This window comes from Erpetoichthys calabaricus, chromosome 3 (assembly GCF_900747795.2).
Source record: "Erpetoichthys calabaricus chromosome 3, fErpCal1.3, whole genome shotgun sequence".
Taxonomy (NCBI): domain Eukaryota; kingdom Metazoa; phylum Chordata; class Cladistia; order Polypteriformes; family Polypteridae; genus Erpetoichthys; species Erpetoichthys calabaricus.
This window is the reverse complement of record NC_041396.2, coordinates 48,484,955-48,509,572: the sequence shown is the minus strand read 5'-3', so window position 1 is coordinate 48,509,572 and position 24,618 is coordinate 48,484,955. Positions and strand designations below refer to the sequence as shown.

Sequence of the window (24,618 nt, the reverse complement as noted above, 5' to 3'; positions counted from 1 at the left end):
CTGGTCTCCCTCGTGGAATAACTGGTAATGTTTGAGTAAAATCTACAGCGAGTAAAACGACATTACCTCCTTTTTTTTTTTTTTACAATCTCTGAGATCTTGCTTTTTTCGGTTCAAGGCTTCATAAGCTGTTTTATGTTCAATGTTGTACTTAATAAGTAGTAATTATCCCAAACCATGATCTTTGAATGTTGCAAGACTTTCGCCTTGTATGTAGATCGGGGTAATTACATTCATTGCATTCCTAGTCTGAATCACAATCTGATTGTATGGGTGGTTACCTGGCACTGTAGGGTTGCCACCCGTCCTTTAAAACACGGAATCGTGCCGCGTTTGAGAATGAAATTGCGCGTCCCGTTTTGAATCAATACTGGACGGGATTTATCCCGTATTTTTTGTATCATTTTTTTTTTAAAGCAGCATCTCATGCAAATCATCCCACACGCATTTTATGAAGATGCCTCCTTTCCTACTTTTGATTGGGTAATACTTGATGTCATCGTTAGTTTGATTGGTGTTTTTAACTGTCCAGTGAGGAGGGCGTGTCTTTTAAGTACAGTCTGCAAAGTGTTGGCACTGAGATGTTGCGTCAGCGCCATAGTTGAAGCCCCTAACGTTGCGGTCAGCAAGTCGGCTAACATCCGCCATGTGCCGTCTTTCAGTTGCGAGAAGCAGATCATAGAATGGTTGAAACTGTTGCCCCTAACGTTGCGCCACGGCGTGTGCTTCGTTTATACCTCGTGTCTTCTCATTAAACTTTTATCTCGCGAATATGTTATTGCAATCCGCAGCGGGAGCGTTTCTATAAACTTAATTTAAACTTACGTTTTACACCGTGCTTTGTTTCCCTTATGAACATGCTTGTATGCTTAACTCGCTCCGTTCTCAATTGTTTAATAAATTTTTTGCTCTTCGCTGTTTGCGGCTGTTCCTCCATTTCCCCCTACTTCGTTGTTTTATCTCGCGAATATGTTATTGCAATCCTTAACGGGAGCGTTTCAATAAACTGATTGAAAATAGTTTTGCATTTACCTTTTTAGTAAAAGGCGAGCTTTTAAGCCTGAGAAATCACCCCGTAAATGCACACGTTTAATTGGACATGTGTTAATATGTATGGTTACACAGTATTAAAAGACAGTGAACAACATCAGTTACCTTTCTTCCCGCGTTTGATAAAAGGTGAGCTTTTAAGCCTCAGAAATCACCCCGTAAATGCACACGTTTAATTGCACATGTGTTAATATGTATGCTCACACAGTATTAAAAGACAGTCAAAAATTAACGTCATTTTCCTTCGTTCCCGCGTGTGACTCGTGCTGTAAATGTCTTCCTTGTTTTTAGTTCACGTGATTACGTAGGAGGCGTGATGACGCGATACGTGACTCCGCCTCCTCCATTACAGTGTATGGACAAAAAATATGTTCCAGTTATGACCATTACGCTTTGAATTTCGAAATGAAACCTGCCTAACTTTTGTAAGTAAGCTGTAAGGAATGAGCCTGCCAAATTTCAGCCTTCCACCTACACGGGAAGTTGGAGAATTAGTGATGAGTCAGTCAGTCAGTCAGTCAGTGAGTGAGTCAGTCAGTGAGGGCTTTGCCTTTTATTATTATAGATAAACTAAGAAGAACAGTTGTCACATTCTGTGCTGGTTCTTTCCAGAAGACTTTTACTTCTCACTGAATGTCTGAATATTTCAAAGAAAGCTCCCTAACAAGGTATTCTTCGAAGAGTGTCAGAATGCAGTTGAAAACAGCATGGTAAAACATTGCTCATAAATCAGAAACATGGTAAATTATGAACAGACATAAGCATGAGTCAGCAGAGCTGGAGACCAAATTTTATATATAATATATGTGTACTTTTTAAAAACCACGCTTATGTTAAGTGAAAAACTGTACTAAAAAGTAAAAAATAAGTCTTTCATACATCACTCATAAAACAAAAGGTGTGGGTGCTTTTGCTAAGATTTCACAAAGTGTTTTTTGAATGTTGATTGATGAAAAGCGCCCACCCTTTTATTTTACAAGTGATGTATGAGAGACTTACTTTTTAGTACACTTTTTAACTTAGTATAAGCGTGGTTGTTTAAAAGTATTTTTTTATGTCTTTCTATTATAAAAGAAAATCTTGTGACAAGACGTGATCTTCTGAGAGACAGAGAGACACTTCAGAGAGGCAGACACTCTTTCACTTCCTGCGACACATTAATTTTTTTTTTTTTTTTTAATTTTTTGCATTTATATAGCGCTTTTCTCACTACTCAAAGCGCTTAGCAATTGCAGGTTAAGGGCCTTGCTTAAGGGCCCAACAGAGCAGAGTCCATATTGGCATTTACTGGATTCGAACCGGCAACCTTCCGATTGCCAGTGCAGCTCCCTAGCCTCAGAGCCACCACAGTCAAGCAACGGTCAAGTCACATCATACTGACATCCATGGCAAGTCATACCCTACTTACAAACATTGTCAAACAAGATCACGGTCATCTAACCTCTCTGTTGTTGCCCCACCCTACTTTCAACCATTTTCAAATGAGATCACGGTCATCTGCAAAGCGAAGAAGAAAGAGCAGCTCTAAAACAATTGATACGTTAAAGATGACACGCGACACGTTCAAGTCACGTCATACTGACATCCGTTGGAAGCATGTTCCCGTGAGACGGTGACCTAGGCGAGGAAAGTAATAATCAGCCTGGAACAAGTGGAATTGAAAACCGTGCTGGTCCAAACGGGGTCAGAAATAAACGACAAATAATAAAAGACACAGTAGAACTTCATAAAGACATTCAAACACGTTGGCGCCATACACATGCAGAGCAGGTTACAGATTATGAAAGCAGTGGAATTTGAAAGGTTCCAAAAAAACTTTGGCACGATACACACGCATTCAGCAAAACGAATAACACCCACACAATATTTCGGATCAAAATTAGCGATACATTACCGTGTATTTAAACCACTTCTATCATCTCAACATCTATTGCAACATTACATTATTAATGCGTATGTAAAAGTCGCAGCTAATCATCTCTTCTTAATTAAATCGAATCAAGCTAACCTTAGAACGGAACATATGGAAGGTCTCATTGATCACGTTCAAAATTCAAATATCAATAGTTCAGACATATTCAAAATAGGTAAAACAGTAATATTACCATCATCATATCAAGGTAGTCCAAGAGCATTGCAAAAGTTTTATCATGATGCAATGGCAATATCCAGAACTATCAGTCGGCCAGATTTATTTCTTACAATGACATGCAATCCACAATGGCCAGAAATACGCAGCTTCTTGAGAATAATTCCACCGGCTACATCGGCTCTGGATATTCCTACTTTCGTAAGTAGATTGTTTTATCAGAAAGTCTTATTTTTATTGAATGAACTCGAAACAGTGTTCAGGCAAAAAGGAGATCTTGATATGCCATTCATATTAAAACTTTTACAGTTTCCCATGAGAATAGCTTTTGCAATAACAATTAACAAATCACAAGGACAAACATTTGAAAAATTCGGTTTATTTATAAGAGACAAAGAAACAATTCTATGTTGCATTATCATGCTGTAAGACAAAACAAGGAATCAAAATTCAATGCAATCTTGAAGAAAAGTTCATTCCAAATATTGTTTTTACTGAAGTTTTAAAATAAAAAGTGAACATAATGCATATGTAACAATTTCCATGAAACAAAAAACACTTTAAATTGTATTTCCGCAGGACCAAACCCAGGGGTTGGCGAGCAAAGCAAGCAGTGGGCGGAGCCCCCTAGTATTCTTAATACATATGGTATTAAGAAAATAAAATGCTTCTCATAATTATAAACTGTCATATTGTTTGTTTTTTTTTCTTTAACGTACCTGTCTGAAATAATGCTGAATTAAAAGAAAAGTACTTTTTACCGTTTCTCTAACCAAAAAAAAATTGTATGTAAACGTATAAAGACATTCATCAGACAATGCTTACATGGGAGAGATGCTGGAGACCCCAGCAAGCAATCGACTCCAACCTGACCCCCCATTTCACCTGCCACACACTTCCTTATCATCACGGAGTATCAGAAGGTAAAGCATGTATCCTGTCCATATCAGGCATCAAAATGGCGCACAAGCCTACAAACACTTTGCGCAGTCCTTTTTAATGCTAAAAGCAAGAAATCAGCAGCAGAGAGACAGAACACGGTTTATAGCATACCATATGATTAATTCCCAGCGGTATATATGGGACAAAGATCAAAAACACTCGCCACATGTATACAGGAACACCAAAATGCGGTCAGAAGAAAGAACCCACTGCCTCTGATTTACACACATACAAGTTTGACTGGACTCACATTTAATTGGAACTCGGTGCAAATAAAATTCACAGCTAATACTTAAAGTGCCAGAGAACTGGCTAAAAAGTGGCTATCCAAAGAAAATGCAATTAAGACATTTGGATATTAACCCAGCATATGCATGCTTGAAAAGGAAAACATGCAAATAATAAATAAGACTACATGACCAACACCCTCCGAACCCAACCCATACACCAGGACTAATTCAATTACAACTCCATTTGGGCAAGAGTTTCACACCAAGAAATTTAGCTCGGCCAGACATTTTCAGCAGGTAATGACAAATGTTAAAAAGAAGTAATGTTTATTCATAGTTTCCCTTTTAAATTTGGTCACATTTGACAAAGGGACATCAAAAAATGTATAAGAAAACACCAAAAAAAGTATGACTAAATAGAATATGATGTAGTAGCAGTCATTTTTTTCCGCTTTTGAAATAAAAAAAAATAAACATCTTGTTCACATCTGACCCAGGAACATCTCAAAGTGCATAAAAAAGTGCACAGTATTAGCAATAACATTTGGTTCCCTTTTGAAGCATGAGATCCTCCCCCAATTTAAATTGGTGGTAATGATAGGCAAGGGATTTTTTTTTCATGGCACTTAAACTATTTCATTCTCACGATTTTAATCACTTATATGACAGATGTTAAATTTGAGTTCCACAACGCCTTTCCCTCTGAATTTTTTTTTCCCCAGAAAAAAACTGAGTAAATGTTTGAGAGCATGGCTGCACATATGGCATAAAAATGGTTTAGTACATTTATTTAAAATGTCTTTGTACAGAGTTCTTGGGTATCAAGTAATGAATCATTAATTATAGTTATTACTATTATTATTTTTACAAAATCATTTTCCATTTTTCTTTGTTGATGAGCTCCCGTTGAAGAATTTATTGGTAACAGAACATATTGTGCGCACGCCAAAATGACTGCAGTAACAACTAACAAAGTAGCATTTTTGATACCATTTTAACAAAGTTTACTGTTCTCCGTCAATCACAGAGCAGCCCAGTAAAGCAACAGTAAAATACCTGCAACCTTAAACTCAGACTTCATCACAGCTCTGTGAATGATATAACAGCAGGCAGGCAACTGCTCATACTTGTTTACTGATGGACAGGCTGGCATTTTGCATGGAGTGTGCGTTCAATCAAAAGAGAAATGGCATGGAAAGATGTGCGAACACAAGGAGATCGGTGACAATCACACCTTAGTGTGCCTGCGCGAAATCAGAAGAAACAACTGAATTCCACGGGGCAAAGACCTCTTCGTAACAGGGGACCTATGTGATGGGCAGAGGAATTTCAAATGTTTTGCATGCCTACCTTTTGTTTTGATGACCAGTGGTGTCATATTTAGCCCTTCATTCGTTATTCTGGCACAGGTGTAACCAGCCTCTTGTTGAAATTCACAGTCATCCCCTCAGCAGTGCGGTGTACAGTGATCCCTCGCTATATCGCGCTTCCCCTTTCGCGGCTTCACTCTATCGCGGATTTTATATGTAAGCATATTTAAATATATATCGCGGATTTTTTGCTGGTTCGCGGATTTCTGCGGACAATGGGTCTTTTAATTTCTGGTACATGCTTCCTCAGTTGGTTTGCCCAGTTGATTTCATACAAGCGACGCTATTGGCAGATGGCTGAGAAGCTACCCAACTTACTTTTCTTTCTCTCTCTCTTGCGCTGACTTTCTCTGATCCTGACGTAGGGGGTGTGAGCAGGGGGGCTGTTCGCACACCTAGACGATACGGAAGCTCGTCTAAAAATGCTGAAAGATTATCTTCACGGTGCTACCTTCTGTGTGCAGCTTTTAAGTATGCTGCACGGTGCTTCGCATACTTAAAAGCTCAAAGGGCACGTATTGATTTTTGACTTTGTTTCTCTCTCTCTCTGCTCCTGACGGAGGGGGTGTGAGCTGCCGCCTTCAACAGCTTTGTACCGGCGGTGCTTCGCATACTTAAGAGCCAAACAGCTCTATTGATTTGTTTGCTTTACTCTCTGTTTCCTTTGAAGAGGAAGATATGTTTTCATTCTTTTAATTGTGAGACAGAACTGTCATCTCTGTCTTGTCATGGAGCACAGTTTAAACTTTTGAAAAAGAGACAAATGTTTGTTTGCAGTGTTTGAATAACGTTCCTGTCTCTCTACAACCTCCTGTGTTTCTGCGCAAATCTGTGACCCAAGCATGACAATATAAAAATAACCATATAAACATATGGTTTCTACTTCGCGGATTTTCTTATTTCGCGGGTGGCTCTGGAACGCAACCCCCGCGATGGAGGAGGGATTACTGTACTTAAAATATTTTCCCATGCACATCTTCACCTCTGACATAATTTTCACCATGACTCTCTTGCACCCAGCGCGGTATATAAACCTTCCTTTATGTGGCTCAGGGATATGCAAGGAGAGCCCGTACTGACACATATGTTAACGGCACATACGCTCAACAATTAAAAAAATGGCCTTTTGCAACTGTTACAATATAATAATGTAACGTTTCAATGATTTCATTTGCTACTGCCGAACTAAATAAATTAGATGATTGCCAAACCTATTTTTGGTCACATATGCAGTCTGGAAAGCTTTTGGGACCATGGGCTGGGCCACTCGGAGGTTGCTTCTGGGACTCATGTGGCCTGCAGGCCGCCATTTGAATAGGCCTACCATACACCTACTCTCCCCTCCTGATTTGCTATATATTGCCTTGGATTCCTATAAGTCTAATCATTTTCCTCTGATGACGATTCCTGATAGGAGTTACAGACCCTTGCTTCCATATACTGTATATAACTACAAATATACTTACAGTATATTCTCACATACACAATTAATTGATATTGTCAATTAAACACTGCTTAAATGTAAATATGCATGCACTTAAATATTTTAATCATTTTAATCACTAATTGTACTACAGTTTTTTTTTTTTTGCTGTTAACATTTATTATATTTATACAGTTTTTTTTATCTTCTCCTGTCGCACCCTACGCAAATGTGTTTGATCTTGTTCAGGTAAAGATCCCAGTTGCCACACGGGAGAAAGACTTTCTGAGACTAAGGTCATAAAGCTTATGCACCTAAAGTCACTGCAGTACATATGTAATTTGTGAACATGCCTGTGTCAATCACAGACAGAGGAAGCGCTGCAGTTTACTTGTGACTTTACGCTGTAGGAAGATATGTATATAAATTAAGGTAAATAACATTTAATCTGGCTTTTATATAAGTAACATATAAATGTTTTTATATAAAGACCATCACAAAACATAATCACAAACTGGACTTTGCACAATACTTTGGCGAGCTCTGTAAGCCATGCTGTTTCGTTGAACGACAGGTGTGGGGCAGACTGACTGGCAGGATGATGCCCGACCTGTTGCTGCATCCAAATGGTGCCATCTTTCAGCTGCGTTGTTCTTATATGTTAGTGGACATTTCTTGCAGGGAGGGCTTCTGTTCTCCTTCTCCGATGTAGAACCCTCATCCTCATCTGAGTTCACCTGTGTTATAGCACTTCTTCATCTTAAAACAGCGGTGTCAGATCAGGGGGAGCGTGAACGCGACTGATAGAATAAAACTGATTTAAAAAAAAATAAATAAATAACGCTAACCTTTACAAGTACCATACATTTACACCGGCTGTTACAGACTCAAATAAAATGTATGTTTTTGTTGTATAATAGTAACAATAAGAGCAGCTCACAACTCAATGTTTATTTTGGGATGCGGCAGGGCTCGAACTCATGACCTCTTGATTATGAGTCAGCCGTTCTTACCACTGTACTACTAAAGCAGTCGTGACAATGAAGTACACTAATCCGATTTCATTTTCTTCGATTATAGTCTTGAATAAAAGAGAGCTTGTTTTGTTATACTTGTACCTTTTGTGAAAGTGCTTATTTGATATTTGGACTTCAGTCTTCACACATTATACACTTCATGTCAAAATATTGTCATTAGTACTAAAACATAAAAAAGTTTGTAATTTCTTGCATTTTCTGTCATGCTACACTTACATACTGTAGATATTTGTAGACCTGGAACACACATGAAATGCATGTGTTCCAAATAACAATATATTATTTACCCTATACAGCTCCAGGTACCTTACTCCCTGATAAACGAGGCTTGAGCTGAGAGAGCTTTTTGCCCTTTCTGTGACAGTGGGGGGATGGGATAGCAGGCTGCTTGCTGCTTGTTCTAATCGACACATTTACAAAACAAAAGATGCTGAATGGAGAGATGTGAAGGGATTAAAGGTGGGCCTGGATTATGAGTTTTTTCGTAGGCTTCAGGAATTCTAGTGTTAAAGCTGTTAAAATACACTTTTTTTTAATATACTCCAAAATCCTAAATTATGTATTTTTTTAATGTGTACCATAAGGTTGTAGGTTCAAATCCCAGCAATGACGTTGTGTGACCCTGAGCAAGTCAATTCACCCGTTTGTGTTCAATTGGAAAAACAAAAAAAGATATGTAACCAATTGTATCTAAAATGTTATAAATTTCTTTAGGTAAAAGCGTCGGCCAAACAAATAAATGTACATGTAAATGTAAATCTTAAACATTCAGACTTTTTTCTCAATCACTTTTGTGTTATTGTTCTCAGATTTCCTGACTGTGAGGAATCATATCCACGTGCAGTTGATCTTCTAACAAATATGGATAATGCAGAAGAATCCTCTGTGGCAGTGCAACGGGATTATGGATTTTGGTGCCCACGAGAGCTAAAAATTGAACCTGACCTGGGATATTCATTTTTAGGTGTGCGTGACTGTTCACCACCTTGCCCTAATATGTACTTTCGCAGAGAAGAGCTGTCCTTTGCACGTTATTTTATTGGCGTTATCTCCATAGTATGCCTCTCTGCCACGCTGTTCACATTCTTGACTTTCCTTATTGACGTTACTCGCTTCCGTTACCCTGAGAGGCCAATTATCTTCTATGCTGTGTGCTATATGATGGTGTCGCTGGTATTTTTTATTGGATTTCTTCTAGAAAACAGAGTGGCCTGCAATTCTGCCAGTCCAGGAAATTTCAAGGCATCTACTGTGACCCAAGGTTCCCATAATAAGGCTTGTACATTTCTGTTCATGGTTCTGTATTTCTTCACGATGGCTGGAAGTGTCTGGTGGGTTATTCTCACTATAACTTGGTTTTTGGCAGCTGTACCCAAGTGGGGTAGTGAAGCAATTGAGAAGAAAGCTCTACTTTTCCACGCCAGCGCTTGGGGTATTCCAGGAACTCTAACTGTTATTTTGCTAGCCATGAATAAAATTGAAGGTGACAGTATTAGTGGAGTTTGCTTTGTAGGTCTTTATGATGTTCATGCATTACGCTACTTTGTACTTGCACCACTGTGTCTTGATGTTCTTGTTGGTGTATCTCTCCTATTGGCTGGGATTGTCTCACTGAACCGTGTGCGCATTGAGATTCCTCTGGAGAAGGAGAACCAGGACAAGCTAGTTAAGTTCATGATTAGAATTGGTGTGTTTAGCATTCTGTATTTAGTGCCTCTGCTTGTGGTCATTGGATGCTACTTCTATGAACAGAGCTATCGACACATTTGGGAAACTACATGGGTACAAGAGCACTGCAGGGAATATCACATTCCATGTCCATACCCGGTAAGTAATTCAGTCTTTTTTAAATATGTATATTGTGTTTTTTTTTATATAAACAATGGCCTCACTCATCAATTAAATCTTGTCTGACTTAAAAATGAAGCAATATTCCTTGATTATCTCCTGAGGTTCATTACTAGTAATGTGGTTGCATGCTTAACAGTGACAAACATCTGAAGTGTTTACCTTAGAGAATATAATTTTGTATTCTTATTCTACTGGGTTTTGACATAATGTTACTCTTTAGTTGATAATGTCTGGAGCTGAAAGAAGAAGAAATCTAGGAGGTATTAATATTTGCTGTTTATCATTCAAACTAAATGGTTAACTTTGAAACAAAAGCCTTAACACAGATTATATACACTTAATTGATGACTATAAATCTTTATTTTTTTAACGACAGAATACATCAGATAACTTCACTAAAGACAGTTGTATTAGAACTCCTAATTAGAAGTTATTTAGTCCTTCATTTCACTCAAGGCAGTCTAAATTTGTTAGGGCATAGACTTGGCAAAGTGTCAAAAATGTAAACAGAGCAGGGTCATGTTGTGTCCAGTGGTTATTGTCTACACTCCTAATGTATTGTTTGTTACATCTCATCCCAGAGATGCTAAATTCAACTGAGATTTGGTACCTGGGGATCCCATTACTGAAACTGTCACTTTTTCATGGAATTATTGTAGACTTTTCCTAATCTTGTGGTATGTGGTATTATTACACCATAAACCTGACTGGCAATGATGTTTGCATATCCTTTGACATTCATACTTTGCACACATACAGTACATAATCACTATACCATTATATTACCACACCACACACTCATGTCTTCATATCCTGATCCTCCCATCATTATGAATTACAAGAAAGTAAGCAGACGGCAATGATTTTGCAATCTTTTTGGCTACTTATTTATTTATTTATTTTTTTACTTCTTTACTTATTCCCATGTTCTTACTCCTGAGGTAAGAATCACATCTGTTAGTATGTACAAATCGTGTCAGCGTTTGTCAGGCCCGGTCTTCTATTAATTATTTGTTTCTGATGGTAGAACAAATATTGGTTGGACTTTTTTGAGCTTTGCATAATCGTACCATCCAAAACACTAGCCTGTGAGAAAACCCCGACATTGTTGCTATTCACTGATTCACTTATACTGTGTGTCTGGTACCTGGTGTCGTGCCATTTTAAAGGATAATTAAATATTTAATCTTGGCAATTCTCTCCCTGATCTGGATAAACACAAATAACCCAGTGGCACTTAAATGTTTTCTTTAGATACCATTATTTGTACATATAGTGCTGCTAGTAATCGACTAGTTAGCTATGTGAGAAAAGCATATGTAGTTTATAAAGTAGTCGTTCTGTGGCTATAGATTTAATGTCCAATCCAAAAGAGTCTTCAGGTCATTACCGCTTTTACACAAGTTCTCTAGAATTGTTTTTTACCAGACACTAGGCTGCTTTTTGTTTGCCGTTGAATCATCTATCACAAATAATAATCTCTGAATGCATTCCTGCCTGTTAGTACTCACATATTTGATGTATTTATTTCAGAGTACATATTATTATATGGAATTTATATTATTACTTATCTATGTTTGTCCACAGGCGGCACGGTGGCGCAGTGGTAGCGCTGCTGCCTCGCAGTTAGGAGACCCGGGTTCGCTTCCCGGGTCCACCCTGCGTGGAGTTTGCATGTTCTCCCCGTGTCTGCGTGGGTTTCCTCCGGGCGCTCCGGTTTCCTCCCACAGTCCAAAGACATGCAGGTTAGGTGGATTGGTGTTTCTAAATTGGCCCTAGTGTGTGCTTGGTGTGTGTGTGTGTGTGTGTGTGTGTGTGTGTGTGTCCTGCGGTGGGTTGGCACCCTGCCCGGGATTGGTTCCCTGCCTTGTGCCCTGTGTTGGCTGGGATTGGCTCCAGCAGACCCCCGTGACCCTGTGTTCGGATTCAGCGGGTTGGAAAATGGATGGATGGATGGATGTTTGTCCACTTAATGCAATGTCTTGTTTAGAGTGCCAACCACTTGTTAGTTGTACTTTAATGTGTTTGCTATTTTTTTATAGTGCTTGTTACATAATTCGCTATGGTTTCCAAATAGCTTATAACAGGAAATCCTGCATATAAATGTAATTCTAAAATCCAAGTAATACCTTATTTTACCTTACTTTTAACAAAAATCAAAATGAGTATAGATCTTTCCTACCCCTCAACTGGAAAGACTAAATTGCATGTAATGAATTCCACATGCCAGCTAAGATGAATAAGTCAAGCATTAGGAAAAAAAGTATTAGTGTTTTCAAAATGCTTAAAACATGAGGGTGTTTTGCTAGTCATGGTGTACCAGTCAGACACCAAAAGATGTTACTGCAACATGGAAAGAACCAGTAAAGAGCACGTCTTAAGAGGCATAAACCATGAAATCCTCTTTGTCAACATCATGAAAAGTTTTCAAATTGAAAACACAGGAATTTTTTTATTGTACAGTATTTTGATTTTCATTATTGTTTCTTAACAGATATTTTATTGGTTTAAATTATATTTTATAATATGAAATAATTTTCTTTTCTGCTGTTGATAATCAGATTCATCAACATTTCCTTTCAGGCTAGTCCATCAAGTCGGCCAGATCTTATCCTTTTTTTGATGAAATATTTAATGGCACTGGTTGTTGGAATACCATCTGTCTTCTGGGTTGGAAGCAAGAAAACATGTTTTGAGTGGGCCAGCTTTTTTCATGGTCGTCGTAAAAAAGAGTAAGTAGAACAATAACATGTAGAAATGTGCCAAATGTAAAAAGAGATTTAGTTTCAAGATCTGAAGTTACATGACATTGTCCTTTGCAGTAAATATATTGACAAAATCAGTTTCCAATTTTAATACTCGCACACAAGAAACCAAAATCAACAGAACTCATATATTTAGCCATAGCCCCACTTCCGTAGCAAATAGTGCACATGTTGGAATAGTGTGGACAAAAATAAAGGAATAAATGTATTGTAAAATGTAATAATAAAAATAACAAAATGATATATGAGCATAAGTAATTAAATGTAGCATGAAACATTTTCTATTGCTTATTTCTTTATGGTTTTTATTTAAAATTTTCTGTATTTCAGTGACACCACACACACCATGAAATAAGCCTTGAAATGAAAACTATTTTCAGGAGACGCTTTAGATTTAATCTCTTGAGAGGCTGATGAATCCAGAGCGTCTTGAATTAAAGTACCTTCTTTGCGCAGTATTTCTGTCTAATTTTTTGTGCACACATAGCCACATTGGACGCAAACAATCACAACTTTGAGCAGATGTTTTACTTGCCTTGGGAACTCTGGCCTACACTGCATCCTCCAGAAGCAGGTCTCTTAGAATTTTTTGTCACTAATCTCTCACAGTTTGATGGGTGAGAATGACAGTTTTTATTTAAAGGCATATTAAATAAATAAATACATAAAGAAATAAGCAACACAATAAATGGTTCATGCCGCAATTTAATCATTTATTCTCACATGTAATTTACCTTTTTTTACATTTCTTAATATATTTTTTATTTGTATTTTTATTTAATTACTTTTGTTAAAAATGTTCTCCAAAACGTGCAACACAGAGAAAATCTTTTAATTTGTCTGATTCAGTGAGGACACTAATTGAGCACTCTTTAAAGAAGGAGCTAAAATTAAAGAATACTTTGAGTAGTTCAGTGCAAAATAGTTCATACAAGGAAGACTTTAATGGACCAGACTTCTACCTTCAATCTATCCAGCAGCATTGGGAATATTTAAAGACTGAGGATGGGTTCAGCAGAATGTTTAAAGAGAGATTGGTTTACTTATTTAGTATATCAACTGTATTTATCCTTATGTGTGAATATGCAAAATATATTCATGAACATTTTGTTTTGATGACTGAAACATAATTCTTAATCGGTGCTATCAAAATTTAAATTATTCAAGATACTTTCATTTACAATAATTCTTTAAAGTAGCATTTGCAACCAGAAGTTTCAAAGTAAGGTTAGTCCACAAAATACTTTGTCACACTATTGATTTCATCCACCAATATATAAGGTGTTGTACAGGACATAAATAAAATTCTTATAAGTAAATGTCGTGTTCTGCACTGAAATGAATGCACTTCATACTAAAACACAAGCATTTAATTGTGACCTTTTGTTAAATTAACTCTGGCAAGCTTTTGTTTTGGTAATTTGTTAACAGCTTAGAAATGCATAAGGTTGTAGCTTTGTGTGTACTGTACTCATGTTTTTTGAGAAGCATCCAGGCCAAGGGTGTCATAATGGCCCCTTTGTTAGTTGGTGACCAATTACTGCTGCTGTTGAAACATGCTTATTTTGCCTTGAACTAAATTAATTTACTTTTCAAGACCTTTAACTGTTCCAATTTATTTGATCAGCATCTAAGCAATAATATGACACACCAGAGACTGCTGGTTAACTAAAAATGGAACAATTAAGAGTTGTTACACATACTCATGCTGTTCAACATCAGACGTCATTCAGCCCAACTTGTGTATTTTTGGAATAGAAAAGGAAATCTGGAGAAACTGGGGAATAATTATGTGGAAATGGGAAAAATATGCAAATTCAGTACAGAGAGTGAGTGGGCTTGAAAAGCCAGGAAAATCCACAAACTGTGTGTAGGTGTTCTGTGCAGTGGAACAGGGTTGGTTCACAAAAACTGGTTCTCTATTTTGTAATGTAAAAATGAATGTTCAAAAAAGAAGTGATAGCATATTTAATATTTACCTAATTAAATTGAAATTCTGTGTCTACCCATGAAACCAAGTCTGGTCAGAACAGTTTGAAGAATACTCCAATAAAAAATCTGAATTTCCCTCATACTTCAAGGTCACTCACTTCCTGCCAGAATATTTAAAAACTGTACAAGCTTCCCCAGAATTATAAGCAACAGTAGTACAAAAACTCAAAATCAATCCATGGGTCATTTAAGTGTCTCGAGCCTTCATACCCCTGATATATATATCATAAACTTAAGAGTGAAGCACTTCTTCATGCAGAATGAATGGGAATCTGTAACAAACTCCCTAGTAATGTAGTTGAACTAAAAATTTTAGCAAACTTTTTAAAGCTACATAGATGAGACAACCAAATGAGCTTGATGAGCAGAATAGTCTCCTGTTGTTTGTCAGATTACCTATGTTCCTTTGAGCAAAGGTATTCCCAGAACAATGCAGGGTTGAAGGTCCTGCACAAGCAACCCAGAAACAAACAAGCAGTACTAGACACAAAAATTATGCATAATGGAAAAATAGATGGTTTTATAGATAGAAGAATTTTACTAACTTTTTTCATTTATATTAGTTGTAATTATATGTTCACATTAATAAAAATTCGGCTTACAATGAGGTGATCGATGAAGAGAGATTTAAGGAGTTCAGCCTTTTCAGTTTAAGAAAAAGAGAATAAGAAATGACATGATCAAAGTCTTTACAATTATTAAGGGAATTAACACAGTGAATTCCAGCTGTTTCTATAAAATCTTCAAGAATACGGACACATGGTTGAAAACCTGCTAATGGCCGACTTCAAACAAATGTTAGACATTTCTCTCAATACAAAAAAACATAGGAGAGTTTGATTTTAAGGACCTTCAAATCTCAGCTTGATATTTTGGAGAAGTTCTTTGAAGGGCTTGTTGGGCTGAAAGGCCTGTCCTCGTTAACAGTTGTTCTAATATTTGCAGGAACAGAGTAACCTCACAAAGTAGGAAACTCTGTATCTGATTAATTTGATTTGAGGTTGCATCCAGTTTTGTTTTAGAATTGAGAAAAATAATCTATACTTGCCTTTCAACAGCTGCACTGTAAATGAGAGCAGACAAGTTCTCCAAGAACCCGATTTTGCACAATCTCTGCTACGAGACCCAAACACACCTATCATCCGCAAGTCTAGAGGCACATCTACGCAAGGAACCTCAACCCACGCATCTTCTACACATCTTGCTATGTTAGATGATCAAAGGAGTAAAGCTGGAAGTGTTCATAGCAAGATGAGCAGTTATCATGATAGTTTACATCGTTCTCGGGATGGAAGGTGAGTATATGTCAAGTATTTTAAGTAGATAACAAAAACTTTCTTCTTACCAGGCAACAGAAATGTTTAAATAAAATCTCCCTGTAGCCTGCTTAACACCTTCTAATCTGGTTTACATTATAACAAAATATATTATGTATGTATTAAGAGTTCATCCAGTTGGCATTAAGAAAATCCAAAATGTAGAAATAAAGAGGGGAAATATTTGGAGAATAACACCAGGGAAATATTGAACAATACAGAAAATAATAATTAAAACATACCAAAAACAAATAAGTATGTCTTTTAATTAATAATATGATATGTTTAAGTATCAATTGTATAGTATATCAAGACAATAAATCACTATTCCAAATTTTGTATTTATTGTATTAATTTATAACTACCCTAGATCAAGTCAAACATGCAATACTGTTTACATATTATTCTACACATACAATATAATCAGAAAAACTAAATAGTAAATTAAAATAACATGACAGATATCTAAACCAAAATAAGGTTATTTAAAGAAAAAATAATAATATATAGCAAATGTAATAAATCATCAAAAGAAACAAAACAACTTATATCAAAGATTATTACGAATACCAAGCAACAAATTTCAAAACAATGTAACAATGTATGAGAAAGGAGATGAAGGCAATTTAGATGTAATCTGGACTTCATGTAGTCCTAATTTGTCCAGCAATGTTGTCCATATAGACTTTCATTCTAGATTAGTCTAAAGTTAGGAACCCAGTAGTCACCAATATAATTGCACAGATAATGTGATCAGCCACAACCTTTAAACCACTGACAGATGACGTGAATGACTATGTTTACCTCATTACAATGGCACTTGTCAAAGGATTAGATATATCAGGCAGCAAGTGAACAGTCAGTTCATAAAGGTGATGTGTTGGAAGTAGGAAAAATTGGCAGGCATAAGGATCTGAGTGACTTGGACAAGGGTCAAATTGTGATGACTAGACAACTGTGTCAGAATATCTGAAAAACAGTAGGTCTTGTGGGGTGTTCCCTGTATGCAATGGTTAGTTCCTACCAAAGGTGGTCCAAGGAAGGACAACCGGTGAACTGACGTTGGGTCATGAGTGCCCAAGGCTCATTGATACATGTGGGGAGTGAAGGATAGCCTATCTGGTCCAATCTCACAAATTAGTTTTTGTAGCAGAAATTGCTGAAAAATTTAATGGTGGCCATTAGAGAAAGGTGTCCTAATACATAGTGCATCACACAGTGCGTATGGGGCTGTATAACCACAGAACGGTCAGAGTTCCTATGCTGACCCCGTGCACTGCTGAAAGTGCCTACAATGGGCACATGAGCATCAAAACCGGACAATTGAGCAATGGAAGAAGGAGGCCTGGTCAGATGAATTTTCTTTTAGATCACGTGGGCTGCCAGGCACGTGTGCATTGTTTGCCTGGGGAAAAAAAGGCATCAGGATGCACTAGAGGATGAAGGCAAGCCAGCAGAGCAGTGTGGTGCTCTGGGTGGGTGTTCTGCTGGGAAACTGTGGATCCTGGCATTCATGTGGGTGCTATTTTAACATGTACCTAAAGATTGTTGCAGACTATGTACAACCCTTCATTGCAGCAGCATTACTCAATGGCAGTGGCCTCGTTAGCAGGAGAGTGTGCCCTGCCCCACTGCAAAAGTTTTTCAGGAATGGTTGCTAGAACATGACAAACAGTTCAAGGTGTTGACTTGGTGTCCAGATTCCTCAGATCTTAATCTAATCGGCCCCACCACACAACTTACAGTACACAAAGGATCTGATGCTAATGTCTTGGTGTCAGATATCACAGGACACCTTCAGAGGTCTTGTGGAGTCCATGCCTCAATGGGTCCATGCCATTTTGGTAGCACAAGGGGAGCCTACACAATATTAGGAAGGTGGTTTTAATGTTGTGGTTGACTGGTGTACAACTGTAGTATATATTACACAATATTTAAAATTTCTTTGTGTTTTTATTAATAATTTCTTTACTGTTAGCTATTCAGTATTTTTCTGAAGTTTTTCTTTAAATATTGTCCTTGCGTATCCCTCTGTTATTGTTGATTCTGTAAGTAGTCAATTACTATGTTTGTGACAGTTAGTAGTCAACAGTTTAAATTAAGGACATGTTTATGGTTTGTTGTGGAGTAGATGGCACTCTGAGGGACACCAAGTTTAGTTTTGCGCTTTAGCTACCAGACACATAGAAAAATGCATGTTCTTGGCACTTTATTTCTGTCATTGTCCAGTGAGTTTATTAATGATTACATGTGTGTGTGCCCAGTGTTGTATTGATGCTAGAAGAAGCTACTTCTCTAAATTGAATCAATAAAAAAAAAAAAAAAAAATGGAAATCATGTGTGGGATGGAATTATTCATAGAGATTATTCTTTTTATAATCAGAGTTGGGATAGTTACAGAAAGTCATATGAATTTTGTGAAAAGTGCAAGGATGGCACTTACTGTACATGTCCTTTCAGTATTTTAATAAGGAGAAAATATCAAATATCAGTCCGAATTCAGCAATTAAACAAGTAAGCTACATGACTCACACTGGCACTGTGCCATTTTAAACAAAAAAAAAAGAATTGTTAATAAAAAGAATAATAAAGACAAAACTCTTGGCCAGTTTATCGGGGGAGTGTTGGGTCTTTAATTCAAAAGTGTGACACCATGTGAAAGGGCTTCTGTGTTGTAGGCTACATTCATTTTACCAGATGAATCCATTTAATAACATTTTAGCAAAAAATACATACATTATACATGTTTTTAGTATGACTTGACATGAATTATGTGACACAAGTAACATGATATTTTTTTCATGGTTGCTTTGATAGTGGTGGCTGTTGTCCAGAATTGATCACTACCTGCTTCCATTAAAGCATAAACTTTGGTGGTTTCATTCTACATCAAAACATGAGGTGAAAAATTTTTCTCACCCATCACTACAAACAACTTGGAGCAAGTAACATTTAAAAAAATATATAAATTTTGGATCGAGTATTTCTGTAAGGTGAAATGTAAATTCATTGTGAAACAATCAAAGAAACAAAGCTACTAGAAATACATTGACAAAATTTTGAAATGGAAGGTTGAAGGCTGTAAAATGTAAATGATGTAATTTTATATTGTACTTTTTATTTTCATATGCAAGAACCTTTTTTATATTTTGTTGCAGGTATACACCATGCAGTTACAGAGGAGTTGAAGAACGATTACCACATGGGAGCATGTCACGGCTTAATGACCAATCTCAGTCAGGCAGCATGCATCGGCTCAATGACCAGTCAAGGCACAGTAGTATTCGGGATCTGAACAATCCTCCTACCCACATTACACATGGGATTAGCATGAATCAGGTTCTTGAGGAAGATGGTGCAAGCGCCTAAAACTGTCAGGAATAAGCCTCTCTTTTTTTTCTTTTTTTTTCACACCCAGTTATCAGTGACTCAAATAAATGTCAAAATGCACATCTTGAAACTGAATTTGGCAAACAGTGGATGTGAGGAAGGATACATTTTTAACCACTGGTTTTAAAATATGTTTGCATTTCTTCTTCAGTACTATTTTGAAATGTTTACGTGTCATATGTTATCTTTAGCAATTGAATTAGAGGAAGTGGTGCTGTAGTTAAGATAGTAACTACTAATGCAAAGCCTTAAAGTTAACGAACAATAGGTTAGGTTATTTTTGTATCAGTTGTGAAATAGGAAGTGTTTAAAGAAAAAGAAAAAATGATGTTGCTGTAGGTCACCAGGGCTTTATTAAATTTAGTAAATATGAAACTCAAAGATTCAGTTGTCTAAAATTTAAATTACTGTCTTTCTTTTCAAAATGATGCTAAACCTTAACTTTCTGAAGCATACAGTCATTATTTATTGTCAGCTGATGTCTGTTCTTGGGGGGAAAAAAGCTGTAAGTTACCAAAAAAATCTTATTTCTGCTGTCTTAGCCAGTTGATATTGTACAACCAGGCCTTAAACTATACTTTCTATTCTTCACAACCAGGCTTTAAATTATCCATTCTGTTCTAACGAGCTGCATTTTAGAGTAATTGTCTCATTCAGAGCCAGCTTGTTGCATCTCCTGAGGGACTTTGGTAATGCTCTACTAAAATGTTTAATCAGTTATTGAAAACACAACACAAATTAAAGGATCAACATCACTCAGTGAGGAATTAATATTTAAGAAAAAACTTTTTTTTTTTTTTATGCATCATCTAGAGAGCATTTGGAACAAACTAGGAACTCTCAGTATATGTGGTATATAACTTTTACCTTGGTATTTCTTACATTATAACCAAGATGTTTTCTTAGTTTTAGCATCACAGGTGCATATTTATAACTTCACCTGCTTTTGTGACAAAAGTAGAGAGAACCACAATGCGGCCTTCACGACTAACAAAATGTGTCTGTGCATATCTGTGAAGTCTACCTTAAAAGTCCAACAGTGCAATTAAGTAGACTTCCATATTCAGAAACGTTTTTTAAATTGTTATTGCTTTCTTCCAGATGGTGCTATGCTTTAACAATACCCAGTTACAGCAACCAGTGTATTGTCCATGAAATTACAGTGCTAGCTTTAAGAAGACCTTGTACTGCAAGCACAGAAAGAGCAAAGAAAAACATCTAAGATGACCAGCCATTTCAATAGATTGTTCTTGCCAAGTCTGAAATGTCCATATTTTATTATTTCATACCTTACTTCATTCATGTTCATCTGCAAAATGTGTAATATGCACTGACGAATTGTGTATGTTCATCATTCTGTTAAAAAAAATGACTTTAATTAATTAATATAACCGCAGGCACCACAGTTTACTCCATGTACAACAACAACAACATTTATTTATATAGGCACATTTTCATACAAAAAGTAGCTCAAAGTGCTTTACATAATGAAGAAAAGAAGAATAAAAGACAAATAAGAAATTAAAATAAGACAACCTTAGTTAACATAAAAAGGAGTAAGGTCCGATGGCCAGGGTGGACAGAAAAAACAAAAAAAAACTCCAGAAGGCTGGAGAAAAAAAATAAAATCTGTAGGGGTTCCAGGCCACGAGACCGCCCAGTCCCCTTTGGGCATTCTACCTAACATAAATGAAATAGTCCTCTTTGTAGTTAGGGTTCTCACGGAGTCACTTGATGCTGATGGTTATACAGACTTCTGGCTTTTAATCCATCCATCATTGTTGGAACATCATGGTGCTTTGGGTAGATGGTGGTGGCACAAGCCACCACCAATAGGACACCGGAAAAGGAAACAGAAGAGAGAGTAGGGGTTAGTACAAATTTTGAATGAATAGTTATTATAATGAATTAGATATACAGAGTGTCAGGATTAAATTACAGTGAAGTTATGAGAAGGCCATGTTAAAGTAATGTGTTTTCAGTAGTTTTTTAAAGTGCTCCACTGTATTAGCCTGGCGAATTCCTACTGGCAGGCTATTCCAGATTTAGGTGCATAACAGCAGAAGGCCGCCTCACCACTTCTTTTAAGTTTTGCTCTTGGAATTCTAAGGAGACACTCAGTTGAGGATCTGAGGTTGCGATTTGGAATATAAGGTGTCAGACATTCCGATATATAAGACGGGGCGAGATTATTTAAAGCTTTATAAACCATAAGCAGAATTTTAAAGTCAATTCTGAATGACACAGGTAACCAGTGTAGTGACATCAAAACTGGAGAAATGTGTTCGGATTTTCTTTTCCTGGTAAGGATTCTAGCAGCTGCATTCTGCACTAACTGCAAACGATTGATGTCTTTTTTGGGTAGTCCTGAGAGGAGTGCGTTACAGTAATCTAGCCGACTGAAAACAAACGCATGAACTAATTTCTCTGCATCTTTCGATGATATAAGAGGTCTAACTTTTGCTATGTTCCTTAGGTGAAAAAATGCTGTCCTAGTGATCTTATTAATATGCGATTTAAAATTCAGATTACAATCAACGGTTACCCCTAAGCTTTTTACCTCCGATTTGACTTTTAATCCTAATGCATCCAGTTTATTTCTAATAGCCTCATTGTATCCATTATTGCCAATCAAATGTAGGATTTTGAAAGCAGGTGCAGCATTCCTTCTTTGTAGTTTATCTGCCCCCAAATAACCATTTCAAACAAATAAGCTAATAAAGACATGAGTTTGTTTAAACAAAAATTGTAATAACATTTTATTTAAATAGTAAGTCAAGTTAGTAGTACTGGTTTTCTTATAATGCTGTATGATATGAATGCAGGTGAAAAACAGAATAAGTTGGAGTACAATGGTGAAAATAAAAAAGGAACTGGAAAAACAGTACAGATGTTTAATTAAAAATTTCACACATGTGCAAGAAGGAATTCTCCTTGTATTTAATTGCTTAGATGCAACAGATGTCCTTGGGTTTAATTGAATCTGAGAACTTATGTCATAAAAAGAGTCAGGATGTATTCAGTCACCTTAACCTACATGGTTAGCATCATCCCAAATCTTTAAGTCATTATATAAAACCTCTGTACTGTACGTGTAGTCTGAAGTAATAATGAATTCTGCAATATGGCGATTTACCTTGTAGCCGGACGCACGATCTTGTTAAAGAAAACTTACAGGCAAATGGCTTGTATGTAAGAATAGTTGAAGATGTCTAATAAAGTGCTAGTGTTATCAGTTGCATTTCATATTTTTTGTTGAGTGTTTCTCAAAACATTATGCAGAATATCTGAAATATTAGTGTGGCTGTCGGTGTTAAATCACGTCTTCATTGTCTTCAAGGTGTATTCAGAATAGACACCACACAAGATTACTTTTCACAGGCCAGTAGCTGTTCAGCTAATGGTGGTTTTAAACACTCACTGCCAATTCTCAAGTGGTATTTTCATTTCTGCCTTTACAGGGTTTAAAAAGAGCAACAGTGTAAAATAATCAGTAGCACAAGCACCTTTGTGATCCTTTCACTCTTGTGATCAGTAATGGTAGGACATATGAAATGATTGTGCATTTGCATCTTGATGCTTCTCTACACCCCTTTGTTTTCAGATCTGTTCTAAATAAATTAAATGCAATACAAAGTTATAACAGATGTTTTTAATGCTTATTGAGGCCAATTATGGTGCTTGGTACAATAAATTCATAAACTGTTAGCTGGACAAAATGAAAAACAAGCTTACCCTGTCAGTGTGCTGAATTTTAGAATTAAACTGTTCGACTCTAAGAGGACTTCCCAGGTTCAGACTGGAGCCTTTAAATGTTAAAAAAAAAAATAATAATTAAAATGGACATATATTTATCCCATTTTAAAAGTTTACTTATTTTTTCATTTGGATAGTGTAAAGCTTATTCTCATAGAAAGTCATATTTTTAAAAACTAAAAGTTCACTTTCATACCTCATTCAAATTTTTTTTCAGTTGTAAAGAATATATGGCTGAAATTTCAAAGATTTTTATTTTATCGTTGATGTGGTTCCTCTTTATTACATTCATTTAAAAATGTATATCCAAATAATTTTATTATGTGCATTGTAGAATTTCACTGTTCGTATTTTTGATGTTGTTTTTTTTATACGGCATATTTTGGTTACCGTTTTCCATTTTCATTACCAAACAATATAATTACTTAATTGGTTGTATTTTTTTTTTTTGAAAGTGAGTTCTTTGTTTCTCTTTCAGTCATGTTTCCTATTTCATCTTCTTCATCACCTAAGCACATGTGGACCAAGACGCAAGATCTTCCTTCTGTTGCACCTTCTGTTTTTCCTTTTTGTAGAATGTATGAAGTTTAGTTGCGATCAGCTGTTGTACTAGTCTGTGTATATTACTACTTTTCACATAATGTAACACTAGAACTAACAGGTTTTTTATTCCCACCTAGGAAGAATGTGCATTCAATGTACCTGAAATATTTCGTACAAAATAAATATTTTATGGAAAGACAAAAAAAAGCCTTTTGTTTGTTTGTTTTGAAAAGTCACATTGCTTTCTGTATTGGGATAACATCAGACATTTTGCTCTGTGCTCTACTGTTTTGAATGTAAGAATGAAAAAAGTCTAAACCAATAAAAAATTGTTTCATTTTTGGGTATTTCTGTACAGATGGCCCTTTTTGTTTTTCATCTCCCTATTTCAGACTACCATGAGAAGTAGAACAGTTGCCCACCATGTGTTTCTTACTGGTCACAATTTCTTTTTGTACTGATAAGAGATGTGAAGGGTAGTGTTTGATTTGAGTTTATTCTTTGTTTTAGTGTCTGCTTTTAGTGTTAGTAGACCTAAACCAGAGGTCCTCAGTTTCACTCTGGGAGTGTCACAGTAGCTCCATATTTTTGTTCCAACCTAGTTACTTAATTAGTAGCCTATTGTTAGCCTTCATCACATCATTCTTAAATGGTAGATTTTTCTTTTCCAAATATATATCCCAAATGATTTCTGGAACAAAACAGATTTGTAATTTTTTATTTCCCCACTTTTTTCACTTCCATTTCTTTCCAAACATTTTAATAAAACAAACATGATGATGAACACACTTATGTGTTAATGGAACCAAGTTTTATGGTGAACTGTTGGTTCCTTTGCCTTTGGCATCCCTTTGTTAATTGGGA

At 36.4% G+C, this 24,618-nt stretch overlaps 1 protein-coding gene across 1 annotated transcript in view; it reads left to right on the top strand.

Annotated features, from left to right (window-relative positions):
- LOC114648008 (frizzled-3) overlaps positions 1 to 21,010 on the top strand; it is a 38,084-nt gene extending 17,074 nt beyond the window's left edge. The window contains exons 4-7 of the mRNA XM_028796780.2: positions 8,951 to 9,968; positions 12,576 to 12,724; positions 15,808 to 16,044; positions 19,224 to 21,010. Of these exons, the coding sequence (XP_028652613.1) occupies positions 8,951 to 9,968; positions 12,576 to 12,724; positions 15,808 to 16,044; positions 19,224 to 19,434 (1,615 nt within the window). The 3' untranslated portion in view covers positions 19,435 to 21,010. The remainder of the gene's footprint in view (positions 1 to 8,950; positions 9,969 to 12,575; positions 12,725 to 15,807; positions 16,045 to 19,223) is intronic.
- The last annotated feature ends 3,608 nt before the right edge of the window (positions 21,011 to 24,618 follow it).